The following is a 23482-nucleotide window of genomic DNA, read 5'->3' on the forward strand; positions in this document are numbered from 1 at the left end:
ATGAATAAAAAGCCCAGAGATGGGAAAATATAAGATTCATCCAGTAGATACTAAGTGGATCCTCCTACTGAAATAAAATATAAGATTCATCTTATAGATAGTGAATGGATTGTCCTAACTGAAATAAAATATAAGATTCATCCAGGAGATAGTGAATGGATTGTCCTGACTGAAATAAAATAAGATTCATCCAGGAGATAGTGAATGGATTGTCCTAACTGAAATAAAATATAAGATTCATCTTATAGATAGTGAATGGATCGTCCTACCTGAAATAAAATATAAGATTCATCTCATAGATAGTGAATGGATCATCCCACCTGAAGTGAAAGGTCATGGAAGGTCATAGTGGGAGATAGAATTGGAAAGAGAAGTTGAAGCCAGATTGTGGAGGACTATATGTCAGGCTGAGGAATCTGGCCTTGATCTTGCAGGTGATGGGCAAATGTCCTAAGCTGCCTTTAATAGAAGCATGGTGTTCTGAAGCAGGGAGTTCTGGGGACTATGCCATTAGAGGATAAGGTAAAGGACCTGAGGTCATTTCTCCTAAAGCAGAGATGTACAAAACACATCATTACTTTGTCAAGTATTTGAACTACTCACATGGAATAGGGATTGAATTTGTTCTGAATGGATCCAGAGGGCAGTACTAGGAGCATTTAAATTTAACTTAATTTAATTGCAAACAGGCATATTTTAACTCAATGGAAAAAATTGGAAAAAAAAAACTTATCAACTATTTTTTTTTACAAAAGTAGAGTGGAGTGCTTGGAGAACTCAATGGTTTCTCCTTACTGAATAACTTCACATATCTTTCCATCTGTATGACCCTGGATAAATCACTTAATTCTCCCAGCTTTGGTTTTTTTCATCTGTAAAATGGGGGGTGATAATAGTGATACTTTCATATTATTATAATGTTATCAATAGTTATTATTATAGATACTAATTTGGATAATCAAATGAGAAGATATGCAAAATGCTTATCAACTCTTTAAGTCCTATAAACATGCTAACTATTAGTATTATTGTTGTTATAATTTAAAATGGGATCACTAATTTATAGGGATGTAATCCAAGAGATTCCTTATTTTATTTTATTTTGCTGGGGCAATTGGGGTTAAGTGACTTGCCTGGGGTCACACAACTAGGACATGTTAAGTGTCTGAGGTCAGATTTGAATTCAGGTCCCCCTGACTTCAGGGCTGGTGCTCTATCCACTAAAGAGATTCCTTACTGAGGCATTCAGAATCTTTCATAACCTAGTTCCTCCAGTCTTCTTACACCTTACTCCCCAACTCTTTGATCCAATACACCGGTCTCCGGTCTCCCAGCCGTACCATGAAAACTTCCATCTCTCTGCACCAGGCAATCTGTCTAACTGTCCTCCATTCCTGGAAGGCTCTCCTTCGTCTGTCTCACTGAGCTCTCTGGCTTCCTTTAAGTCCCAAGTAAAATCCCTCTTCTTACAGGAAACCTTCCCAAAACCTTAATTCTGGTGCCTTTACTTCTATTAATTCCCTCTGTTACCTCTGCTAATTATTTCCTGTTATCTAGCTTATATGGTATATAGCTGTATCTTGTATCTCCATTAGACTGTAAGCTCCTTGAGGGCAGGGACTGTGTTTTGCCTCAGTGCTTAGCACAATGTCTGGTACATAGTAGCTGCTTCATAAATGTTTATTGATTGATTGGAGCCCATAACCTCTTTGGGCCCTTCCTGTTCAGTTATCCTGTAATTCTTCCGTAGGATGTTTACTAGCAAAAGGACTCGACACAATGAAAAGGATGTTTTCAGAAATACTTTAAGCCCTCTTTCTCATTCTTTTTTGTGCAGGAGTAGTTCAGAGAGGAGAAAGGAAAAGTCGAGAGATGCTGCCCGATGCAGAAGAAGCAAGGAAACCGAAGTTTTCTACGAGCTTGCCCATGAGCTCCCCCTGCCTCACAATGTCAGCTCCCAGCTGGACAAGGCTTCCATTATGCGTCTGGCCATCAGCTTCCTCCGGACACACAAGCTCCTGTCCTCAGGTAAGAGAAAAGGCCAGCCATGGGCAAAGACCACCCGCCTGCAGCCACATTGCTAACAAACTCCTCTTCTCCCTCAGAAAGACCAGCCTCACCCAGAAGAGGTCCTCTCTTGGTGTGATTTTAAAGAATTCCTAAAAAGTCTGCTTTGTGGAGAATACCCCCCTTTCTGGTCTGAAATTTCATCATTAGTGACTCATTCCTTTCAGTTAGATATTGCTACAGAGCCACTGCCATGTGGTGGGAAGAAGAAACTTTAGTGGGATTGGATCCTGATTCCAGTATTTTCTAGTCACATGATTGAGGGAAGTTTCCTTAGTTAATCTGAGCCTCAGTTTTTTAATATGAAAAATGAATGCATGAAGTATGATAACTCTATTAGAGAGGAAAAATGGAAGAGGCTGAGTTTAAAAATCACTAAAGATTATCTTCTGGTGTCTCCCTTCACACAGGCTGGGCTCTCCTCTCCCCCCCCCCCTTCTCTCCTCTTCCTTCCCTTCCCTTTTTTCCCCTTCTCTCTTCTCTTCTCTCCTCCCTCCCTTTCTCCCTTCTCTCCTCTCCTCCCCTTTGATCAGAATTACAACCAAAAATGACCCTTCTTCCCTGAAATTTTAGTTTGAAGAATGAACACTAAAGAGATTTGGGGGCGGGGGACTGGCGTGGAGAGGAATGATTTTGTCAATCTTCCATTTTCCCACCATTTAAGTGGGAAAACATACTCCCTCAGAGTCCAGTTGTCAATCCCATTCCATTGTGAATTGTGCTATTCAAGGAAAGAAATCCTGAATAGAGGAGAATCTAATTTAAAAAAGAGAGAAAGAGAGAGAACTGCCAAAATGGTATATGCTATTCTTGTCTCTCAAGAACAGGAAGGATATAGAGGGTGAAAAAAAACAACTGAAAGAAAAATACAGAGAAGGGCAACCTGATTGATCCGGGGACTGAGGAATAGGAACTGTGCGGGGGGGAAGGGGCATAAATAAGCTAAATGTGTACATTCTAGAGGAAGAGAAAACCCTAGAGGAGGGGCCATGGGCAAGATCACATTCTATAAATACCTTCAAAGTAACAATGCAAAAGAAGTGATTATTCACCACCCTGGGATATAGGAAAGCTAGGAACAATGGTTTGAAGCAAAAGTTCATGCTAGATATGGACAAATATTATGAAAGGACTGTTCATGCTGAGAAACTAATGCTGGGAACATCAAGGAAACATTGCAGCTTATAAGCACAAATCCTTATCATATCTCTCCTGCTACTGTTCCAAAGAAGGGCTGATAAGTCCTTAGTAGAGGCAGGGCTGGCTGCCAGGTAGACAGAGCAGCCAGTGACCTCTGCAAAGTGGTGTTCAGCTCTGTCACTTACATATTCCCTGGGTAACTCGAGGCACACTATTTAACCTCTCTGGGGCTCAGTTTCCTCATCTGTAAAATCAGAGAGTTGTAGCTGGATGACCACTAACAGCTTTTCCAACTCTAAAATACAAAACAAAATGCTTCAGAATTAAGCATGATCATGTTACAGAAAATTCTCACATTTATTAAGTTGGATTAAATTAAATAAAATTAAAGCAAATGTGATGACTTCAAATGCTTTGTGAATTTTAATTATTAGTTATTATCTTGAATATTTTGGTTTAATGTTAAGGATTGCTTGAGAAGCATGCTTTTTTAAATTTGAATTTTTTGAGTTTCTCCTCCTATCCCTTTGTCATCCAGTGCTGAGGATTTTTATGTGAATCCACAAAGACCAAAGATCATCAAGAGAAATTCAGGCACCAGTCTAAAATGCCTTCTGTTATACTGTCTTAAAATATTTGTTTTTTCAAAAGCTTTTCTCTCAATGCTCTAATTTAATTTCTGCCAATTCATTCAAATAGCTCTTTTTGCCTCTCCATTAACTGGCAACATGCTGTTCAAAGAAATAGCTTCCAGGGTTTGGAAACTTTTTGTGCATCATCATGCCTGACTTTTCAGGATCATGTTTTGGATTTGTGGAGAGGGAGCTCCCAATCCCTTCTTTTACTCCTGCTCACCTCCCTGTGCCTTCCCCCTAACCCCGGGCTGCCATGAAGGAAGGAAGAAGTTAGGGTGATCCAAAGTAGGATAATCGAGGGATGGAGACTGATCTGTATTCTGATTGTATCCCTCTAGGATAGGTCTACACTTTCTTAGTAACTTATAGTCATAAACTCCTTTTTACCTCTCTCCAGAGCTCTGAAAGGTTATCAGTAATCAATACTGGCCCTTATCAAGCATCTACGATGGGCCAGGCTTAGTGATAAAGTGACTTAGCCGGGTCATGTTGTTGTTCTTGCTATCATCACGTAGCCTGGGGTGTTAGTCAGGGATTCATGGTTCTCAGACCAGCTCTCTATCAATTCTGCCTTACGTCTCTTTTATACTATGTTGTGGGATGTTATCCTACTACAGTTTATATAGACCTTGCATCCCAGGGAGAAAATTCTACCAGAGGAACCTCCTCAGAATGACATCACTCTAGAACTTTTGTTTCTGTTTACAAGATGTAACAAATGTTGGATATCAATGGGCTGAACTGAGCCCCCCACTCCTCCTTCGAGACAGCTTGGGCTACTGGGCTAGAGGGCTGACCTTGAAACGTTCTTGGTAATCAGGTTGTCCTGTTATTCTGTGGAGCTGCTAGGAGGCTGAAACAAAGGAAAAGTATAAAAAGTTTCTACCCTTGCTGATCTAGTGGTGATGGCCTTGAGGAGATGCCTTTATAAAGGCACGGCAGCCACTAAGAAAAGGAAGGGGAAGAGCAAGTCCTGCTCAATTGGTTTGTTTGTTCATTCATTTATCTATTTTTTCTGTCTTCTGGATCCAGAGCTTTTGCTTCAAGGATCTGTGATTTCCTTGATACATCCTCCTTGCAGCCATGTCATAGATTGTGCTCCCAGAGTTGCTGAGGTGGGATGGGGTCTCCAATGGGGGAGGAAATTACCTGGTTGCTAAACTCTGGCAATGAGCCTCTCTCAATTCCAAAAGCTGGTTCTTTACATCACCTGCTACTTACCAAACTCTGGGCTTCTCCAACATAGTCTTCCCAATTCCAAGAGATGCATCAGAGCAGAATCTCATTGGAAGACCAATAATATTAATAACTCACCACTTTTTTAAAAAAATGTATGGCACTTGAAAATCTAAAGCACTTTATATATAGGGATTCCTCTGGTGCAGGGTTTTTCCAGTACTGAGAAATATTATATAAGATGCTCTCCCTTCCTTTTCATATTACTAACCTCAAGTCAAAACTGCAAAGTTTTGTCACTTATCTGTCCCCAAAAGAGGCTGAAGCCATTAGTGCTCAAATATTAGTGACTACTAATTCATTCTGTATGGATGTTCACCTTATGAGGAAGCGTTAATTGTTCCCATTTTACAGATAATAAAATTGAGGGTCAGAGAGATAGATAATGCCAAAAAAGTGACAGGGACCAAGACTTCTTTTTCTGAAGTTTGGTTTTTTGCTACTTTTCTTTGGATTCATTTCCCTGCTTCTTTAGTCTAAGTATCTCATAGGAAGAATGTGTTAGCAAAATTTTCTTCTTTAGAGCTATTTTCTTTTGGAGTGTATGTGTTCTTTTTAAAAATTAATTTACACATTTTTTTAAAACTACTGGTAATCCTATTTTAAGCCCAGTATTTGTTGGAAGAACATTGTGAAAAGGAAACCGAATGCAAAAGCAAACAAACAAACAAAAATGGAACTACCAGCTTCATGTTTTTCTGAGGGCTCTTGTTGCAGCAACATCTCTCAAATTGTAGCAAGCACCACTGGGCTTTTCCAAAGACAAGCAAACTGGAAATGCATTGTTCAGGTTCTTTCCTAGCACTCAGAGCAATTCTCCCACTCAGGCTCATTTCATAATAGGAAATAACTGGTTGTACAATTCAGAGTTGAAAAGTGTAGAAAAACCAAGGCTGGCTTTAGAAAGACTTCGTCTTCACTCAGACACATTTCCCTTTGATTTTCTCAGTAGGCAGTTCTGGGTGGGAAATGTTGGAGAGGAAACCTGTAACATTTAGGAATCCAGGCTGTGGGTCGGGACCTTCCCTCTGACTGAGATTAGTATCACAGGAAGCCAACTCAAACAATAGCTTTATAATATTCGCTTCCATGTGGAGCAGGGAACAGAACACCCTCTTAACTGGAGGGAACACCAGTAGAACCGTCACTGGATTCGTTTTTTTGTGGGAGGTGTTCAACAGTGACCTCTGAGTTATTCTATCTCAGTGGAACAGCGCTGCCTGCTGGGTAGCATTATTTTTCCTGGAATTTAATCAAATACGCAAACTTTGGTTTTATTAGAAAATAAGTCATTGTCTTCCCAAACTCTTAAACAAGGGCATTAAACTGCCTTTTTCCCCCCTCATTTAAAACCAGAGAGTCATTAAAGGGATGTTTTTGAAAGTGTGGTTTATTCCCTGAAAAGGATGCTCAGATGAATTGTTGACCCCTGGAAAGTTACATGGCTGCCACTGGGCTTAATGAAAAATCCATATTTTACTTTCTAGCCCACTGGAAGAAAGATGGGAACAGTGGGGGATAAAAGTTTTCAGGATTTTGTTATACCTATGTTCCTCCCTCCCTATACCCCTGTCCCCAGTAGGTTTAACTATATGCTCATGGCAAAAATATGAAGGAGGAAAAGTTTGTCTCTGATACCATCACTCTCCTTCCCCTTTCTAGGAGGGATACAAGAGAAGTATTGTGTAAGATATTTATCCTCCCTTTCCATTCTACTGACCTCAAGTCAAAACCGTTAAGCTACGACAGCCAATTGTCTCAAAAAATGGCTGCTCAGATATTAGAAGCTGCTAAGTCATTCTGTATAGTTCATGAACCATTCTCTCAGAAGTATTCACTTCAAATGGAGTAAAAGAAATCAAATTTTAAAATTGAAAAATATCCTAAGGTAGCAAAGTTCCCAAAATTTTGAGCTGGAAGGGATATTGGATGCCATTTGGTTACTCCCCTTCATTTTAGAGAGGAGGAAAAGAAAGCTCAGTTTTACTCAAAGTAATGGAACTTAGGTTCATAGCTGCTGACTTAGTCTAATACTATGATTTTTACACATGGAGAAAATGAGACCTAGAGAATTGTCCAATTGTCCAAGTGGGATCACCTAGGTACCAAGTAATATCTTCTGATTACAAATCAATTTGTTTCTATTTCATTATACTGGCTTTCATATCATTAACTAATAAAAAATAAAATTATAGTTATATAAAATTATCTATGCTAATTGAGATGGCTGTTCATAATATATGGATATGATACTAAATCTGTGATTTTGTTGATAAATTCTTTAGGATGTATATCCACACCTTCCCCACAGCTTATAGTTTCAGAATTTCCTCTAGCACCAAGATTTAGATCCTTGCCTAGAATCTTCTAGCCATTATGTGTCAGAAATGATACTTTAGCTCAAGTTTTCCTGGCTCAAAGATCAGCTCTCTATCAATTGTGCCTCTATTCTTAGGAATAATAACATCTCACATTTATATAGAACTCTTTACCAGCCTTATAGAATAAATAGTACAAATATTAGTTTTCCTATTTTTGCCGAATTGGAAATTGGGGCAACTCATTGATGCAAAGGTGGTTCACCTTGGGTCTCACAATTAATAAGTGCTGGCTTTAGAGACATGGATAATACAAAATAGCAAATAATTCTTAAAAAATTATATCTGACTTTGAAATGCATAGTAGTATATTTTCCCCATCCGTAATTTAGGTCCTTAATTTTCTTTGGTTCTATGTAATATTACACAGTTCACCTCACCTGCACACACTGGTTAGTGGCTAACACAGATGGCAGTATAAAGGGGCGGTTCAAGGCAAATGTAAAACATTTAAAAGATAAGCCACCTGATGGATACCAAATCCTCCATCATCTCCTCATCCCCACCTGTCCCCCATCCTCAAGTAGGTAAAGAAGAGCTGAGTGTGTCTTTAAGGTCTCCTGCAAATCACAAAAGCTGTTTTTGTTTTAGCTGTAAGATTTGGGAGAGTAGAAGTAGAATTTTCCAAGACTGGACAAAAATTGGTTTTGAAAATTCCTCTGAAGGAAATTTTTCAGTTACAGTAAAAATTGACCTTCCTAAAGAAGCTTGCTGATATCATAGCCTTAGAAAATCCAAACCAGGGGCCGTTGCTTTTGCTTATCCTGGCTGTGGTTGGCCAACCCCTGGCCCCTCCGGCTCCTGGGCCCACACGAGGGCCCCCTCTTCATGGGGCTACATTGTCTGAAGGAAGCAAACCAGTACTTTGGAAAAGATGCCCCCAATCTCAGGGCCAATGCACATCCTGGCAGTGGGGAGTCATCAAAGCGTACTTCCCCCCGGCTATTTTTAGCATTAAAGAATATTGTTTTAGACCTTGTGGGGAGCCTTCCCCCAGACAGCCCAGCTCCTGTGCCAGTGATTAGCCAGCTTCCTTTGGGCTTAAACCCAAATGGATAGCAGGAGGGAAAATGAGTTGGAACCAAAGATCAATTAACTGGTCACCAAATATTTACTGAGCTTCTATTAGTGCTCAGTCACTGTGCCAAGCAGTAATTAGAGCCAACAATTAATATAGTGCATCGTGGTTTTAAATTATTGAACACATCCTTGATTCGTTTAACAGCCCTGGGTGGTGGTTGTTGCCCCCATTTTCCAAAGGAAGAGCTTAAAACTCAAAGAGAAGTCAACTGTGCAAGGTTCTATAGATAATTATAGCCATGGCCCAGAAGGTGGAATTCAGAGCTGTTCATTCTATCTTCCAGATCCCATTCCTTTGTCAGATGTTGAAGATCTTGTGTGGATTTCACTTTTTGGGTCCGTGTTGACTTAACTCCCCAACAATCTCCTGCTAGGACCATGGAGATTGCTCAATATTTGCTGCTTGAATGAAAGTATTTTAATACCTACTGTGAGCTCAGCCAACTCTATATTATTAGGTCTGTACCCTTTAAGAGTTTATATTATTTGGGGGGGAAACAAAACATGGACACAAAAAACAATGACCAGTATGCGACTTTTTATGATGAGGTATTCAGTCATGTGGTAACTACTGAAAGACTTGCCTCACTTTTCCTTGAGGACCCTAGCCACTTAATTAGTGACCCTTCATTCCTCATTGTAGGATGATGAAAGGGTGAGGGTTGGGTCTTGAATTTCTAATGTGATATAAATTATCCAGCCAAGGTTCCTAACCTTTTTGTGCGTGTGATAGTATCTTTTGGCAAAATCAAATTTGGCAGTGGAAAATCATTAAAGCCTACTTCCCTGGGCTAGTTTTAGCATTAAAGAATATTATTTTAGATTTTGTGGGGAGCCTTCCCCCCAGACAGCCCAGTTCCTGTGCCAGTGATTAACCAGCTTCCTTTGGGCTAAAACCCAAATGGATGGCAGGAGGAAAAATGAGTTGGAACCAAAGATCAATTAACTGATCTCACAAATATTTACTGAGCTTCTATTAGTGCTCAGCCACTATTTGGTGAAACTTACAGATTCCTCAAAGTAATGTTTTAAAATGCATAAAAATTATGTACATATATATATATATAGGATTACAAAGGAAAATAGTTCTTTTGAAATAGAGTTATCACATATTAAAAAAAATTCACAGACCATTCAGACCTCTTGATTTAGTCTACTCATACCTCTTTATAGATGAGGAAACAGAATGGGGATTTGAACCCAACATCTCTGATTATAGCTTCTAGTTTGTATTCTAAAATCATGGAAAGTGCCCTAAGAATATTCTGGGAAAAGGTCAGAACTCCTTTCAGCTCATGGGAGTCACCTGCAAAAGAGAAAAGCAGGAACTCTTGGCTCCCAAGATATAAATATAAGAAACCCCAATCCCAACTCATTGCTCCTAGGTCCCAGGGCAAAAGCCATAGTGGCTTTCAGCGACCTCCTCTCTCCTCCACATATACCCATTTCCATTCATAGCCCCTGATGGCCCTTTCTTATAGCTAGGATCAGGTACCACAGGATTCAATATCATCTCTTTCTAGGAGCAAATACTCTGAGTAAGTCTGGAAACCAGTCTGCAGCTTTTTAAAAACAGGAAATCAAAACAAGAGCTGTTATGTTCAGATCAAATGAATCCCAAAATGTGATTCACATACACACCATCTCCAGCTCTGATAGTTCCCTCAGAGTAGCCCGGGGACTTTGAATTTCAAATTAATTGAAGATAATTAATGGAAGAATTTAGGTGTATAGGTGAACTAGGAATCTGCTTACGTGGTATGGTGTGTATTATCTGTGTGCATGTGGTACGTGTGTGTGTATATATGGTAGGTTTAAGGGTAGGGATATCAGAGATAAGACTTCTTCTCACTTCAAATATATCCCTCATGGGCAGCTCCACAATACAGTTTTGATTTAAGGTTCTCTGTCTCCAGAAAAACACTTGTAAAAATGAAGCTATATTTCCTGAGAACAATAGTCATAACATCTAATGTTATATTGCTTATTAGCATTTACGAAATTCTTTCTTCACAAGAAGCCTGCAAGGAAGACAGAAGCACTTTTCACGCTGTGAAACAGCCTTATCAAGAAAGACGGATTTGCCAGCTGGTATTAAACTCAGGCCTTCTCCTTCCAGTGCTCTTTGCCCCGTCTTATTCTGCATTAATTTATGAGTTGTACCCATTAGTGTATCAGCAGATTAATTTATCAGTTCATCAGGCCAGTTCTCTGGCAGAGAGCAGGGTTCTGTTCTGGGATAAGGCTCAAGGAGGAGGGAGACACTTCCCATTCTCACCAGGATCCCATTCAGACACAGGAATGAGCCCTCTTCCCCCAGAGACCCACTACCTCCCTTATTCCCAGCAGCCAGGAAAGGGTGGAGAGCAGAAAAGAAATTCCCTCCATTCTCTCCCTCCTATTAGTCAGGGTGAGGCAGAGGAAAAGCTAGCAGGGCATTATTGTATGTAATTAAACATCTGAGAAGACTGAGGACCTGCTGAATCTGAGGTCTGTCGGTCACAGACAGCAACTTGGAATTGTGTAGATCCCTGACCCAGTGGTCCCACCCCAACAGGTAAGGAACTGACCCACTAGCACCTTGTTGTTCTGTTGTGCACTATTCCTGCAAGGCCATTTGGGGATTTTCTTGGCAAAGGTACTGGATTGGTTTGCCATTTTCTTCTCCAGCTTATTTTATAGATGAGGTACTTCAGCAAATATGGTTCAGGGACTTGCCCAGAACCACCCAATTAAGAGTCTGAGGCTGGATTTGAACTCATGTGGATGAGACTAATTGACTCTAAGTGACTGTTCTTTCCCATCATCACCTTAGGCATTCTTTTCTAGGGAACCTCCATATTGGAGTCCCTTTCCTTTTAAAGGAATAGAAATCTGCATTTCTGAATCCAAATGTGAAAGGGGAAAGGAAGTCAAAATGATGAAATTAATAAACTTGACCCTGGACTAATCAATGCTGGGCTCGACTTATACAAGAAATGTGTTCCTGAATAAATTACCTATAAATCAAATTCTACAATAAACTCCAGTGGGGAGGGGTGATCTCTACTTAAAAGAGAAAAGGACATTTATAGGGTAACAAATTACTCCTCAATTTAACTGCCTTGTAAATCTAGATTGGATTTGCTTAAGATGAGGCATACCTGAATCTCTAGGCCTTTTTGTGGCCAACCCTGGATGGATGTGGAGAGGGGTGAGGAAAGCAAATTAAGAGTTTGTGGTTTGAAACACAGATTAGCCTGGATTAGCCCTGCCTTCCCTTGCTTGGCTTGGGTTATGGCCAACGGTCTAGATGACCAAGCATTATTTTTTGCCTAAGACAAGTGCACAATATTTAAATTTTGCAAATATCAACAGGACACTTGATGGCTGCCCAAAATAATTGGCATGTCAGTGTTTTCACAGGTTCCCCTTTCCAACTTTTGGACCACTCTTTACTGCTCTAATCAGATAGGTCACCACTAAAATTTACCTTCCTAAAATACAGGTTTGATCATCTCACTCCCTGGCTCAGAAATTGTCCATTTATCTTTAAGCATCAGTCCAGACCCTTCCTCTCTTCCAGGGCCTTTCTCCCTGGATCTTTCCTTGGGAGCAAGATCAGAGTGGATCTTTCCTGAAAACTTTTCCCAACTACCCTGGTTCTGCTGTAGACCATTGTAATTCTGAGCCTCAGTTTCCCCATCTGTAAAGCAGAGATTATACTAGATCTTCTCTCGATTCTAAATCTATGATCCTGCGAATTCCTAGAGCATTTAGTCTGGCCCATACAATCTGACTCTGGAGTCTACCCTGGCTTGAAATGATCTTTCATTGTTTGAAACAGGGGAGTGTTGTTTTCCCAATCAGACTCTGAGCTTCTCAAGAACTAACATAAGGTTTGAGTTCCTCATTCAGTGACCAATGAACCTTTGGAGAACAGAGAAAGCTAGATGGCTCAGTGGATAGAGTGCTGGGCCTGGAGCCAGGAAATCATGGTTCAAATCCAACCCTAGACACTTACTAGCTGTGCAAGTCAATTAACCTCTGCTCACTGGAGAAGGGAATGGCAAACCATTCCAGTATCTATGCCAAGAAAACCCCGGAGACAGTATGGTCCGCAAGGTCACAAAGAGTCAGACAGGACTAAATGACTGGGGGACAGGGTCAGCTGCCTGAGCCAACAGAAGAAAGAGCTCAAGCTGCTATATTCATATTTTTAAAGCACAAATTGGAGTTAAAGTTATATTGGGCGGAGAAGAAAGATAGCAAGAGGCAGTGTGACCCAGTACACAGAGAGCTAGCCTTATAGTCAAGGTCTGGATTCAAGTCTCACTGGGGATCTATATTTGGGAGCCAGCATCTTCATATCTCCGTGCTGTGGGGTCAGTGTTGGAAGCAGCAACCACTGAGCCATACAGAAAGATGCCTCCAGGTGCATATTGACTTAGAAAGCCATAAATTCATGTTAACTATGTTTTATTATATTTTTAGTTTGTTAAATATTTCTCAATTACATTTTAATCTGGCTCAGGCTGTTCTTAGGAGTATTTAGGGGCCACAAGTTTGAGACTTTTGCTCCTAGGCCATTCTCCACGACTATGAGATACAGAGAAAGTGCCCTCCTGCATTAGTAAAGGGACTTTTTCTCTTATGGGAGATTCTCTCACTAATGAACTTATGTGCACTAGGGAGGGATCCCCCAAGAAGGCCATTATCTGCAGAATTTGAGAAGAGGAATCGAACCCCAAAAACTCATTTCCAATTGTGACAACAGGCAGGATCATTAAGTCTCAAAGAAATGAGAGGATGAGAGTAGAATAATGTCTAAAAGAAGATTCAGCTTCCAGATTACTCTTTTATTCATGTGATTATTTGCTTTTCAAGGGGATATTCTGTGCCTGAGAAGGAACATTGAGCCAGCCTTTTGTCCAATCTGCTACTCTGCTTTGTGTGTGTGTGTGTGTGTGTGTGTGTGTGTGTGTGTGTATCCACATTGGTATATCTATCTAGAGATATTTGTACATTTGTAGAAACACAAAATTCTATCAACTGGGTCCATTTTCAAGCAAGTCATCATTACCCTGCTCTCTCCTTCCAGTGTGCACTGAGAATGAAACCGAAGTTGAGGCAGACCAGCAAATGGACAACTTGTATCTGAAAGCTTTGGAAGGATTCATCGCGGTGGTGACTCAAGATGGAGACATGATCTTTTTGTCAGAAAACATCAACAAGTTCATGGGACTCACACAGGTTAGCTCTTCTTTCTCTTCTTCTTCCATCTTTGCCTTTTTCTTCTCCCTCTCCTCATTCTACTACTCCCCTTCTCCTTCTCCTCTTCCTCCTCTTCTTCTTCCTTCTCTTTCTCCTACTCCTCTCTTTCTTTCCATTTCCTCCTCCATCTTCTTTTCCTCTTCTTCCATCTCTTCCTCCTTTTCCCTCTCCTGCTCCCCCTCTTCCTGTTCCCTTCCTCACCTTCTTCCTCCTCACCCTTCTTTTCCTTCTTCTAATTCTTTTCTCCTCTTCTCCCTCCTCCTCCTCTTCCTCCTTCTCCTCTGCTCTTCTCTGAGCTTTTGAGTCTTGTAGCAGAGCTTTTCTTTTTATCACAAAAGCCTCCTGGGCTGGAATCCCCTACTTCTGGACATTGCTCACCATAGGCTAGCCTAGGACTGATCAGCAGCTGGATGGCAGTGATTTCCTCCAGTCCTGAAGGAAATTTATATACTAGATAGCCTGTCCCCACTCTGGTTTCTTTTCTAAAAGTTGTAGTATTTTCTCTATCTTGGTGTCAGCTGGTAGTGTCCAGTGGTCCAGGACACTCTGGATTGTAGGGAGTAAGGGTATCAGGAATCCTAAAATCAGGGTTGTGCTGAAGCTCCTCCTGCTGACTGTTAAATTTATCTGCACAACCTACAATCCTTTGTTGTTTGGTTGCTTTGTCTAGAAAGTGATGACAATGATGCTGATTTATCTTAAAAGTATGCCATGAATTTGGGGAGAGCTGGTTGTTAAATATTTATCAATACCTCCCTGCCTAGAATCAATTCCTTCCCCATCCCCACTTTAGCAAACTGACATTTTACTTGAGTTCCTTCATCCCTACTGCAAGAACAACGATACTGAAACGCCCCAACTTATCTTGTTTTTTGGAACAGGTGGAACTCACCGGACACAGTATCTTTGACTTTACTCACCCTTGTGACCATGAAGAGATCCGAGAGAACCTGAGTCTAAAGAATGGTAAAGTAACTTTCTAATTCATGGCGTCCTGCTTTTAATAAATCCTGGAGAAGTTTATGGTTCTATAGTCAGTTGTCCACTGTCTGTGAACACAAGGTGACTCTTAGCAATTATAATCTAATAATTTCCCTGCAGTAGTGCTGGACAAGTACAAAGACCAAGTGGACCAGAGGCCCTAGATAAGATTTGTAAGATGCTAGATCTCCTACTCTAATATATCTCTGTGTGCTTGCCTCAGCTCAAGAAAGTCCATCTCTACAGTGGAATTTCCCTTGGGTTAAAGTACTTTCTCGGGCAAGACTCCTTTAATTATCCTTATGTTACCCAGGACCAGTCACACATTAACTCATTAGAACCTATTAATTCCTTGGCATAGATTAGCTCTTTGTGATTGAGGAAAGGATTAGACCATTTAAGAGATGGGAAATTGAAAGCCTAAGTTTTGATAAGGAGAGGAAGAAAGAAAAAGAACAGAGTATAGTGTTCTGCTCAGGGAGGACAGGCTTAAATGGAACACCTGTTTGGCCAAGAGAAGCATGAGCTCACTCTGTACCATGAACAGAAAGTTGGATAAAAAGATTTCCTTTCTCATTATAGACATTTTGATTATAGGGGAGACCTAATCGAAAATATAAACAGATTAAGGGTTCCTTATGCATAAATTGAGGGTCAATGAGAGGTGTCTCCTCTGGAAAATATTCTCTCTGTCCTAGCCTACTGTGGGGCCTAGGATTCATTCCCACAATCAATTCCTTTTTAAATTTTTTTTAATTTAAGAGATATTTATTGAGTGCTTGCCAAGTATATGGCTCTGTGCTGGAGGTTAAGTCATTACCTACAAAGCTTCTTGTTTGGTTTCAAATATAGGCTGCCCTGTATGTCACAAGGCCTTTTGCTATGGTGAAAAAAGCATTTTGGACCAGGAGACTGGAGGGAGCTAGGTTGGAAGCCCCTCTCTGACACTTCTTGGCTAGAAGACCATGGGCAAGCAATTAGCCTCTTTGTGCCTCATTTTCCATATCTGTAAAATAGAACAGCATTCTTTATCTCTGCAGGTTGTGGAGAAGGAAGCTTTAAAAATACAGAACCATAGAAATGTGAGGTGTGATTATTATTATAACCTGTATTATACACCTATAATGTGATCTCTTTAAAAAACAACAATAGCAATCCACTCACCTCCCAAATAGAGAGATGTATATGCGCCTTAAAAAAAACAAATAAATAAAAATACTAGGTATTGTCTGTACTTGGGTTTGATCTGGCCAGAAGCATGGCCTTTGCTAGGAACAATATGTTAGGTTAACCTGTGGCAGATCAGCCAATGGACAACTTGTCCCTGAAACCCTTGGAAGGTTTTATTGCTGTGGTAATTTGTAGGAATAAGAGGGAAGGGAGGGAGGGAAGAAAGATGGGGTACAGGGCAAAAGGCTTCCTGGCTGTACCATCTGGCCTTTGTCTCTGCTACTTCTGCTAGTTTCCCAAATTCTAATGGGAAGCTGGGATTGAACCCTAGCAACTGCCCTTCAAGGTCAGCCTATAATCTCACTCACCCTAAAAGGAGGAACTTCTCCAGACAGCCTCTTGCAGGAGGAACTGGGCAGGACGCATTCCCGTTCCAGCAAGATCAGAAAAATGTTTCCCCTTCCTTCCTTTCCTTCTTCCCTCCCTTTTCCTCCCCTCCCCTTACTTCCTATGGCTCCCCAGATACTCCCTGCCTCCAGAGCAGATCAAGTAAGTGCATCTTCTCATCCTGAGACCCAGGTGAAGTTTGGTGCATTATGCTGTTAACAAAGGGGGTCTGGGTCCTAGATCAGAAGTACAGAGGCTGCTGCCATTCTCCCTCAGCCTTTTTAAGAATTACAGAGTACTTTCTTCACAACCCCTCTGGTAGGCTCAGGGTAAGAGGGACCATCCCATTTTACAGGTGAGGAAACTGAGACCTTTGGGGCTCAGCTATGGGGCTGTATGCCCATGGCCGGATCATTTGACCTATCTAAATTCCAGCAATTCCCCCTTCCATCCCTGCTCCCACTACACACACCCTCACACTGCCACTCTTAAGAAACAGGCTTGGATTTCTCTCAGCAAATATCTTTCTTACAACGAGGACACAGCACAGTGGAGTGAGAAAAGCAGAGGTCCTGGGGTCAGTGGGCTTGGATGGCCATTTGCTCCTTGGTGATCCTGGGCATGTCTCTTAATCTCCACAGATGTCTGTTTCCTTAACTGTATGAAAAAGTTATATGAAGTTTCCTGTAAGGTCCCTTCCAGCTTGGGTCTGTGACCCCCTAAGAGTCATTCAAAATTCACTCATTTACCAAATATTTATAAAATGAGCCACTATATACTAGAGAGAATCATTTTGGGGAGAGAAAAGAGTTTAGATAAGATATAGCCCTTGTCCTCATGGAGTCTAGCAGGCATTAATACATATTATTTTAATTAATCAATAATTATTCATTAAATATGCATCAAATTATTAATTTTAAATTTAGTAACAAAGGACAAAATAAAGATCATTATCAGTAAGATTCAAAGCTTACCTAGCTAACACTTATAAAACACTTTAAGATTTGCAAAACACAAATGTGATCTCACTGGATCCTCACAACAGCCCTTCGAGGTAGGTGCTATTATGATCCCCATTTTGCAAGCTGAAAAAACTGAAGCTAAGAGACCAAATGGCTTGCCAAGATCTTGTAGTGGCTAAACTTCTGGGGTCGAATTTAAACGCACTTCCTTTTCTAGGTCCTGGGGTGATGATGCAAGAGAAGGAAGAGACAAGCTAGATTTTGAGCTTAAAGGAGCCTCCAAGTCATCCACTTTCTACCCCCTCATTTTATAGATAAGGGCAATTAAAGAGAATCAGGGAAATTAAATGATTTGCCCGAAGTCACAAAGACAGCAAGGGGGAAGAAGCAGCATTTAAATTCATGTCGTCTCCAGAGTTGGTATTTTTCCCATTCTCCAAGAGCTTGCATTCATCTGGGTAAAACAAGGTGATCACTATGAAGCTAAGCAAACCAGTTGGTAATTGTGTGATCCGTAGTCTAAATTTTGCAGGGGAGAAGGAAAGGGAGTTACTTTGGGGGTCTATTAAGGACATTAAAATATAAGATTCATGGAGTATCCGCAAATTGCTTCTGTGTCCATTGTCCGAACCAGAATGGTAACATCCAGTTCACAGAATCTGAGAGCTGGAAGGGACCCATCCCAGAGATTGTTTGATCCAAATTGTACCTGAATAGGAATTCCCACCCACTTACCCACCCCATGGTGTCTATGACAAATAGTCATCCAGCCTCCTTCCAGGGACGGAGAACTCACTCCCTTATAAAGCAAAGCATTTTTCTTTTAGAGAACTCTGATCTTGAAGTTCTCTCCCATTGAGCTAAAAATCTACCTCTTTATAATTTTCACTTCATTGTTTCCAGTTTTGCCCTCTGGAGCCATGAAAAATTGAATCTACTCCTTTACTATGAAAGCCCTTCACGAACTTTAAAACAATGATTTTTGTCCTCCCCAAGTCCTCTCTTCCCTAGGCTTCCTAGTTCCTTCACACCGCATCATTTGTAATGCCCTCAACCACTCTTTGGTCTGTTTTCTCCCTTTCCCCAAAGGACCTGGTTTTGGGAAGAAAAGCAAAGATGTGTCCACAGAGCGGGACTTCTTCATGAGGATGAAATGCACCGTCACCAACCGAGGCAGAACTGTCAATCTAAAGTCTGCCACCTGGAAGGTAGGAGAGGAACTTATACAGCTGGTGCTCCCGACATGGCTTCCCTTGGGGAACGCTTTTGCCCACTTTTTCTCTACAGCAACGGTAACATTCTAAATCCCTTCTCCACCCCAGGTCCTGCACTGCACAGGTCAGGTGAAGGTCTACAACAGCTGTGCCCCCCACAGCCTCTGTGGGTATAAGGAGCCCTTACTCACCTGCCTCATCATCATGTGTGAGCCCATCCAGCATCCGTCCACCATGGACATCCCCCTCGACAGTAAGACCTTCCTGAGCCGTCACAGCATGGACATGAAGTTCACCTATTGTGATGACAGGTGAGGGCACTGGGGCTTCTCTCTTTGAGCAGGGGGGACACAGGGCTGAGTTTGCGCACACATGTATATGTGTATGTGTGTGTGTGTGTATATGTGTGTTTTATATCTATTGTAAGTGTACATGCATGTATATATTATATGTGTATAGTGTATATGTATATTGTTAAGCATGTGTGTACAGAGATATAGGGGTTTTTGAGAGATTATATATGCATAAATTGGAATTTGCATTTATGTGTTTGTTAGGGTGCATATCACAGGTAGATTATGTTTATTTTATATGCCTAAAACAGGTTGGGGAGACCTGAGTTCTAATCTTCTCTCAGGCAATTACAAGTTTGAATAAGTCATTTAATCCCTCTCAGCCTCACTTTCTCCATATGAAAAACGGGGATAATAACAGTACCTACCTCCAGAGTAATTTGCAGGATCAGATGAGGTTATATGTGTAAAGTGTCTTGCAAACCTTAAACATTATATAAATACTAGTCCTACAACATTCCCGTATCTTTGTGTATCCGGGCACATCCGCCTGCATTTCTGTGTAATGTCCCCCCCTAAAGACTCCTTGTTTGTTTGTTTTTTAACTGTCTCCATCCATGCATTAATAGCACCTGTCTCAGCTTTTCTCCCATTTGGAACCAAATCCAACCCATTTTTGGTTTATATTCTCAGCACCCCTCGGACCCTCTCCAGTACACTCACTCTCCTCAACCAGGCCAGTGACTGGAGAGCCCCACCCTCCACTCCAAGTGAAACACCAGTTTTGGGTTCCAGCCTGGAAACTGTGACCTAAAGCTCCCTATCTTTCTCTTGTTCTCTTCCTCCCTAGGTGGTTTTCCTCTTGGGCTTTGTTCTCCTCCTCAGGCCCTCTGGGCCTTTTGCCCAAAAGCCTTTTAGTTCAGAGACTTCAACCTGCACTAATCTCTCCCGAGTAGGGCCCCATTTGGGACTTTTTTCTGACCCTGAGTCTTCTCTTGAATTTAACCTTTGTTAGGGCTAAGATTGAAAGTGAGAATCCCCTCCCCTCTGAGACCCAAGTCAGGCTGAGAGTTTGGTACAGAGTGGATTTGGGGAGGGAAGCTGGTTAATGTTCCAGTAAAGGTTCCTGAGATAACTCCTGTTACTTCCCTCCCTCTTTGTCACTTCCTATGCTCAGTTGACCAACTGAGACTTGGAGAATAATAGGGAGGTGATGTGGGAAGTTGAAGAATAAAAGAAGCATATCTAGAGGGCTGGAAGGACTGTGGAGATAAGTCCAGCTTACATTCCACGCTTAGTCTGCCCCATCTAAATTACATTCAGGTACAGCTGTAGTTTATTGGATTTTCCAGTGAAAAATGATCCCCATCTCAAAAAAAGAAAACAAAACCATTCCCTATTTCTGCTCAGCATGAGATAGTGGAAAGAGCAGAGGGAAAGCTGGAATCTGACCCTAGTTCTGCCCCTAAGGAGCTGAGATAGATCACTGGCACTCTCTGGGCCTCAGTTTCCCCACATGTAAAATACAGGGATCAGACATAATAATCATCAACCGATCAGTCCACTCACCTATCAATCAACAAACAGTTCATTAGCCATCCATTATGTACCAGACATTGTGTAGGTCCTGGGAATACAGAGACAAAAATATAACAGCTTATATTTTGTTGGAGGATGAGTGTACATAATATACAAAATAAACAAGAATTTGGGGAGAGAGGGCAGAAAGAAATAGGGACCTCAAAAATGTTTCATGTAGAAGATGATGCTTGACTTGAAGGAAACAAAGAATGCCATGAAGTAGAAGGGAGTAGGGAGGGCATTCCAGGCATGAGGAACCACTGAGATAAAGGCACTGAGGTGGTAGATGGAGGGCCATATGTGAGGAAGTCCAGTTTGGCTGGACGTCAGAGTTTGGGAAGCTGGAAAGATGGGTGAAGGGCTTTGAAAGTCAAACAAGAGTTTCTATTTTATCCTAGAGACAAATGGTAACCACTAGAGTTTGCTGAGTAGGAGAGTGATGCCGTCACTCATATGATCATCTGTAAGGTTTCCTCTGGAGCTAGCATTCTAGAATTTCCAGTTTCCCACCGTGGCCAGAGGCATCAGTTCCTCAAGAGCCTCTGGCTATTGCAGAAATGTCTAATTATATGGTTCCTATAAAGAAACATTCCTGTTAGTTTCCTGTCACCCCATCACACAACTTCTTCTGAAGAAATCATAAGATTTGTTTCGTTAGTCAGTAAAATGAACTCTCTGCCTCCGAGCCATAGGAAGTAGGTTTCATGAGTTGCTCATGGTGGCCAACCTTCGCCTGATCTTTGGATGAGAGCCATTCAGTCTGTTACTTGGGTTTTTGTTCTAAAACCTCTCTAACTCATCAGGGTAGCCTTGGAGAAGCCAGGATCACTTCTCCTCCACCACCAAGCCTCAGAGCATGGAGTCTCAATGGAGGGAGGCAATGATGGTCATTATCAAAAGGGCTGATTTATCTCTCTCATATCATACTACTTGAATTGTTCTTGCTAGGTCTCTCTTTTAATCTTCTATAAAAGGAAGGATGGGGACCAGATGGTTTCTCTGATCCCTTGTAGTTCTAAATCTATGATTCTGGAGAAACTCTCCAAAGATGCCCCCGACTAAAGACTGAATGAAGGGAGTGCAAACCAAAATAATCTCTTTTCTACCAAGAAGGAAACCACTTAGGAAAAACCTTTTTGCCAGCTGGGAAACTTCCTTTCTCCAGTGCCTAGCCTTCCCTCCCTATTCAGCCAGGAGACCTAGATTGTGAGAAGTAGTTTATGGAATTTGTTAGCCCAAATTAATTTCTCTCCCCTTTTTCCCAGCCTGACCTGGGTATTGCTGGAACAACCCTTTCTCCCAGATAGTCATTTTCCTATCCCTTTTCTTCAAAAGCTTCAGCACTTTTGATCTTTTTTGTAGAAACCTACCAGAATCCTTTCCCTGAGTTCCAGACACCAATCTACCAAGACATCAATAGAACAAATGAAGCAACTGAATGTCCACCCTCTCCTTTCTGACGGATAGGACCAGCTGTGTTTCTAGCTCCTAGATCTGTAAACATGCAAACATTATAGTGTTGTATTTTCAAAGGGTAGCTCCAGCTTCAAGAGAGGTATATGTCACATATCTATAATCCCTGCTGCAGTTCAGAATTTCTAAGCTAAAGTTCAGCCACCAGCCTCAGAAGGGTTAACACACTGTTCTTAGGTCAAGACTCCTTCCAAAACAACTATAGAAACAAATTTTGAATTTGTAGAATTCTCTGAAAGGGTTTCTAAAACTCCCAGCATTCTCTGAAGCATACTTTGAGAACCACTGGTCTATCTGATCTGTCTTTTGGAGAGACAAAGTGAGAGAAACAGAGAGACCAAGACAGGGGGGGAGAGAGAGAGAGAGAGAGAGAGAGAGAGAGAGAGAGAGAGAGAGAGAGAGAGAGAGAGAGAGAAACAGAGAGACAGAGAGACAGGCAGAGACAAAGAGACAGAGACAGAGAAAGAGAGAGTGTGTGTGTGTGTGTGTGTGTGTACACTGTATAATGCCAAGTGCTATAGCCTACTTTCCATGTTCACAGAATTGGCGGCACTATACCCAGTGTAATTTGAGGGGCATTGGGAAGGTCCTGTTACCCAATCTAACAATACTGTTATGAACTTGCCCTCCTCCTCCCTGCCAATGAAAGTCTACCATGAGCTTTTCATTCCTTTAATCTCAGACTTTGATCCTCATTAAAGAATAATTACCCTTGGGAGCTAGCAAATAGAGATGATAGTGTTCAGAGAGAATAGCATTCTGGTAGGGGAATAGAGATGTCAGGCAAGAAGAAATGGGTGCAAAAAGAGGGAAGGATTTGAGCACTGGAAACCAATTCGATCATTATCACAATTGTGTTGGGGGCAAGCCATGTTCGCTGAATGTCCAGTGTAGGAAAGAGCAGAGAGCAGACATCTAGACCTCCCATATGACTTTTGTAACTCTCAGATGCACAATGCCTCATAGCTACTTATGTCTTAGCCACAGTGGTGAAGGGCAAGCTTCATGAGAGCAAAGATCTAAACCTGACCTAGCCTCATTTTAATTCATCTTGGCTTATCTAAACTTTCTTCCAGTGCCTTGTAAAGGATTCTGTACAACATTAATAATAATTACTCATCAGCTCCTAATAATTTTTGCTGTCATCATACAGAGGCATAAGGTTTTGTAATTCACAATAAGTGGAACTACTTTAAAAATTCTACTGAGGGTATTGCATTATTTTCCCAGCAAGCTTTAGTGTTTCAAGAGACCCAATTATAGGAACTAAACTCTAAATTCAGTAATGCTGAAGTGGTGAGTAGAGAGAGGTATTTAATGACATTAATTGTGCAGTGGGGGAGAAGTTGTGTTGAAGTGATTAGCAGATTAGTTACTAAGGGCACATGGGCAGTTTAGCCAATTTAGCCATAGCCCATAGCTATTTTAAGTCCTTAATCCCTAAGTATTTTTTTATTTGCTTGAACTAAGTTTAGAATTTCTCTCTCTCTCTCTCTCTCTTTTTTTTTTTTTTTTTTTTTTTTTTTGATCCTCTCCATTTGTTTTCCCGTCTTGCTTTTCCTTCTCAGGCACTAAACACCCAACTCCTCAAAACCCAGCCAGAGATGAACACTCCAAAAATCATTGCTCACC

The 23482-nt window shown here is 41.3% G+C and overlaps 1 protein-coding gene across 1 annotated transcript in view; it reads left to right on the forward strand.

Moving 5' to 3' along the window:
- EPAS1 (endothelial PAS domain protein 1) overlaps positions 1 to 23482 on the forward strand; it is a 104104-nt gene that overhangs the window by 56987 nt on the left and 23635 nt on the right. The window contains exons 2-6 of the mRNA XM_003758302.4: positions 1838 to 2028; positions 13617 to 13768; positions 14671 to 14755; positions 18379 to 18497; positions 18612 to 18814. Of these exons, the coding sequence (XP_003758350.1) occupies positions 1838 to 2028; positions 13617 to 13768; positions 14671 to 14755; positions 18379 to 18497; positions 18612 to 18814 (750 nt within the window). The remainder of the gene's footprint in view (positions 1 to 1837; positions 2029 to 13616; positions 13769 to 14670; positions 14756 to 18378; positions 18498 to 18611; positions 18815 to 23482) is intronic.

The sequence above is a fragment of the Sarcophilus harrisii genome, chromosome 2 (genome assembly GCF_902635505.1).
Source record: "Sarcophilus harrisii chromosome 2, mSarHar1.11, whole genome shotgun sequence".
In the NCBI taxonomy this organism is placed as follows: Eukaryota; Metazoa; Chordata; class Mammalia; order Dasyuromorphia; family Dasyuridae; genus Sarcophilus; species Sarcophilus harrisii.